This window comes from Sorghum bicolor, chromosome 5 (genome assembly GCF_000003195.3).
Source record: "Sorghum bicolor cultivar BTx623 chromosome 5, Sorghum_bicolor_NCBIv3, whole genome shotgun sequence".
Lineage (NCBI taxonomy): Eukaryota > Viridiplantae > Streptophyta > Magnoliopsida > Poales > Poaceae > Sorghum > Sorghum bicolor.
In genome coordinates, this window is record NC_012874.2 from 24,553,383 (window position 1) to 24,557,810 (window position 4,428).

At 55.1% G+C, this 4,428-nt stretch overlaps 1 protein-coding gene across 1 annotated transcript; it reads left to right on the forward strand.

Moving 5' to 3' along the window:
* LOC110435909 (uncharacterized protein DDB_G0283697-like) lies at window positions 455-2,209 on the forward strand. Its single transcript, XM_021462012.1, has 3 exons — window positions 455-622; window positions 714-968; window positions 1,877-2,209. Exons 1-3 carry the CDS (start codon window positions 455-457, stop codon window positions 2,207-2,209), a joined length of 756 nt encoding a protein of 251 aa, XP_021317687.1.

The following is a 4,428-nucleotide window of genomic DNA, read 5'->3' on the forward strand; positions in this document are numbered from 1 at the left end:
GGTGTGTGAGGGCAACTTGGTGGTGATGCCGCACTAGGACTTGTGGCTCCACCTCTATCGGTGCGAGTTGTTCCGTGCTCCCGGCGAGACTGCTAGGGTGAGGAAGCTGGTGCGAGCTGGCTACCTCAACCTAGTCCAGAAGACGGGCTATGCGGAAGAGCCTCAAGAGTACATCCCCACTGGGCTGACGTCCAACCATTCCCAGTAGGACTCTCAATGGTTTTATCTCCACAATGATGATGGCTGCTTCCCTGTCTACACCGTGCGGTTGATCTCGGAGCACCCAGATAATTGGAACTACGGTGTCGTCAAGACTCTCTAGACCCGGCTTCACCCCCTTCTCGACGCTCTGAAGCATCTGTGTGAAGAGGGCTTGACCACCGCATTCGTTCTCTCAGCGGTCCATCATTGACGGGTACTCTCGTTGATGTCTCGACCGCTGAGAATGGATTAGATGGGCCCCCACGTTTCGCTGTGGGACCTCGAGGCATGCCAAATGTCTAACGAGGCGCTTCTGGACAAGGAGGTTGCCGCCAGGGTTAGGGCGAACGTCGCGGGTGATTTCCAGTCGGAGCAGGCGAATGGCTTCTCCATGAAGCCTGAGGAAGGTTACTATGACCTGGTATGCCCCTCGAGTTGTGGTCACTCGACCCTTGCTTTTGGTTTCATTGTTTCCTTTCCAGTTTTTCTGAGACTTGTGCCTATTTTGCTAGGTGTCGATTTTTATGGTGAAGGAGGATGACGCTGAATGTGAGAAAAGGCGCACCTCCACAGAGAAGCACAAGTTTGTGAAAGACACGGAGAAGAAGAAGGAGAAGAGGAAGAACCTCGAGTGTCAGGTGCTCGAGGAACGACAAGCTAAACAAAGGTGTGAGGGGGAGCCTGAGGAAGAATCACCCGATGAAGACGATGGTGATGACGACGATGACGACAACGACTCTAAGGGGATGGTGGCTCACCTCGATCAGGTCCTGCAAGGCCTACCGCAGACCAACACTTCTTTGTCGCGTGCGAAGGCTTCGAAAGGGCCGCAAGGCGGGGATAATGATGGGTGCAAAAAGGAGGCGTCGCCTCGCTATTCGTGCACCGACATGCCCCTGCCACCACCCAAGGTCGGGCTATTCTTCTTCCATGACCTCCTCAAGCGTCGGGCCCGGGCTGTAGGGTCAAGACCTCACCAACAGGGCCGCTGACTTGGGGCCGCACCGCTGCAGTGGCCTCGAGCCAAGGAGGAGGTCGTCGTAGGAGTGATTGTCCTGAGGATCGTGAGGCAGGGAGAGTGGAACCGAGGCCCGCTATTGTCCTGGAGAAACTGGGGGCCTTGTCTCGCGGCAGCTCGAGGCCTGCTGGCCGCGGGACTGGTAGGAGGGTCGTCCTCCTTGTGGGGTAAGATTTTTTTTAAAAACCACCGCGCTTTCTTTGTTAATTGATTAGTTTGTTGACACTAATCGACCTGCATCGATTTCTCTCCTGTTCAGGTTGAAGAGGCAGTTGGAGTAGGCCCAGCCCTCGACCACCAAGAGGCTCAAGGTGGGGGGAGCTCCAAAACTCCGGGTAAGTGAATGGCTTCTCTCTTGTAGTTCAAGATTGGCTCTGCTTATTGTAAAGATTCCTTGTGCCTCACGTGCGGTTTGGGGCGTATGTAGGTTCTCCTGGCTCACGACCGCCTGCTTGTGACGACGAGACCCCGCCTCGACCGTCCGAGGGGGGTGATGTCCCGAAAGGCATCATGCCACTCCCTAGTTAGGGCGAAACGACTGACCCCCAAGGTCAGGAGGGCCCCCCGAGTCACCCAAGCTAGGGGGAGAGGTCGACCCAATTACTATTAGTGATGAATCTGGGGATGGCTCCAGTTCGATGAGCGATCACATCGTAGACAAGGGGACTGAGGTACCTCGAGTCGAGGGGCGGACGCCATGGCCCATTGGGCTCCATTCCATCGAGGAAGAGAAGAAGAAGAAGACTGAAGAGGAGCAAAGGAGGAGGAAGGAAGAGAAGCAGAAGAAAGAAGAGGAAGAGCAGGATCAGCGTCGTCTTGTGGAGCAGCAGTAGCGACAAGAAGCATAGGAGTAGCAGCGGCAGCGGGAGCTGCAGGAGCAGCAGTGGCAGCAGAGGGAACAGTGGCAGCATGAGGAATAGCTGGAGCAGCAACGGCAGCAAGAGCTACAGGAGCCTGAACTACAGTAGCGGCGGTGGCAGCAGCAGTTAGAGGAGCTACTCGAGCAACAACAACCGTAGGGGCTGCATGAACAGCAATCGCAGTAGCTGCAGCAGCAGCGGTAGCAGCTCGAGGAAGGGCAGAGACCTGAGATGGGGAAGGAGGAGCTGCCAGTTTACAGCCCTGCTACTCCCTCGTGGCTTCGTCCTAGGGGGCCTGCCACCGTCCCGGCTGAGCCACGGCGGGAGGACGGTGTCGTGGCGCTGGCGCTCACCATGCGTACGCTGGTAGATCTGAGTTCAGAGGTTAAAGGCACCCTCTATGGCATTGAGGGGATCGCCTCCGGCTATCTAGAGGGTCGGCGACCATGGGAGGACGTGGCCGGAACCTCTGGTACTGGCGGGGATGACGAGGCCGGGACCTCTGGTGGCGGCGAGGCGGACGAGACCGGGACCTAGGGTTCCTTCGATGATGATGGGCGATTCCCCTCCCTCATCAACCTATTTCTCCTCCCTCATCAAGTGACCTAGGGGGTCGCCCAAGATGGTGCAGGATCTCATCCGGGGCGTCAAGGAGCGCACAATGGAAGAGCTTGAGCACTGGCGCCCCGGGAGGATACGCCTTCGATGCTCTACATCTCAAGATGAGCCCAACATCATGATGGACGACTAGAAAGAGGCCGAGAGTTGAGAGCATCTCAAAGAGCTTCATCTTTGGATGAAGCACGTCGTGGGTCCCATGTCCAACATCATCAACAATGGCTTGGGATAGGCCTTCTTCGTAAGGATGTCTCGACTTTCATTCTTTCAGATCTTTATACCTTGCCAGTGTGCTTACAGCCTTGCGTTCTATTGCAGGATTTGAAGGAAACCTCCAGGCTGAAATCGGGCTTCATTCATGCGACAAGGGGTGGCTTGGAGAAGATCCCTCTTCTCAAGGATTGGCTCCTCGAGTCGCAAGAAAAGCTCCTTAAGGCGTACAAGGAGCTTGTTGTGGCCGAGGAGGAGAAGCAGAAGAAGGGGGCCGCCCTAACGGAAGCTTGGAAAACTGTAGTCGGCCTCAATGGGAAGATTTATCGGGTGGAGGAGGAAGCCCATGTCGCTAAGGAGGCAACAGAAAAAGCCCATGAGGAGGCCCTTCGATTCAGGGAGCAGGCTGCCTCGGCCGAGGAAGCGGCTGCTAAAGCCCGAGAGGAAGTGGCTCGGTATAAGGGCGAAGCTATCGAGCTAGACAAGAGGAAGAGGCTCGTGGAGTCAGACCTTGCCGATGCCCGGAGCAATTACGCTAGGATGAAGGAAGCACTTCTGACGAGCGAGATCGCTCGAGGCGTACAGAGGAGGCCGAGAGGAAGGCCCGAGAGGATCTCGAGGTGGAGCTGGCCTGCTCTCGCAACCTTTCCGATGACGTCAATCATCTAAAGAAGGCGTTGCGGGAGAAAGAGGACGCTATCCTATATTCAGACAAGCTGATCGAGGACATGCGGGTTGACAAGACCGAGCTGGCCTGTTCCTACAAGAAGATTGAGAGGTTCAACACCGACCTGGTTGGTGAAAATACGGCTCTTGAGGAGAAGATCCGCGGTAAGTCTTCTATGCCCTTGTTTTTGCTTTGTTGGAGCTTGTTTTCTTTTCTATCATCTCATTCCATGTCTTGGTCTCTACAGGTCTTAAGGATGACCTGTTGGCAGCCAAGGTCGACTCCCAATCTTTTAAGGCGCAGCTCGAGGGAGAGGTCGAGGTGACAGGTTGACTCAGAACGGCGATCAATGACCTCTCGGCCTCTTGGGAGCTCGAGCCTGCAAATGAGATGGGGGAGGCGGCTCGAGGCGACGCTCTGGTCGACCAGCTGTTGACGGTCCTTAAGTACTAAAATTAACAATCAAATAAACATGGAGAAGGATCAATATGCACCAAACATCTAGAATTAGTGGTTTATCTGACAGAATTGCACGAGCTTTGGTGTTTATCTATTTCTGCAGGGGGTTATCAGAAAATATGGAGATAAGGCCCACATGTCATGTTTACAACGAGATAATTATGTGCCGCGCAATTTTCCTCAATCTAGAAGAGTCCAGAAGCCACGGGAACGAATGGGAGACCGGACGGGCTCGGGGGCAGGGCGCCCGCCCTCCCCCCTTGGGCGCCCGCCCTGGCCAGGAGTCCAATCCGAATCAAACTCTTGGATCGTGTTCCACCAACCTAAAGGATCAAGGAAAATCATGTGATCAATGTTGGTTTGATCCAACGGCCCAAATTCACTTGAAAGGACTA

What these genes read in the sequence shown, in the direction of transcription:
- LOC110435909 (XM_021462012.1), top strand. Translation starts at nt 455, where the DNA reads ATGGGCCCCCACGTTTCGCTGTGGGACCTCGAGGCATGCCAAATGTCT. An exon ending in AGGAAGGTTACTATGACCTG is followed by an intron (nt 623 to 713) that starts GTATGCCCCTCG and finishes CTATTTTGCTAG; the next exon opens with GTGTCGATTTTTATGGTGAA. An exon ending in TGGTGGCTCACCTCGATCAG is followed by an intron (nt 969 to 1,876) that starts GTCCTGCAAGGC and finishes ATCACATCGTAG; the next exon opens with ACAAGGGGACTGAGGTACCT.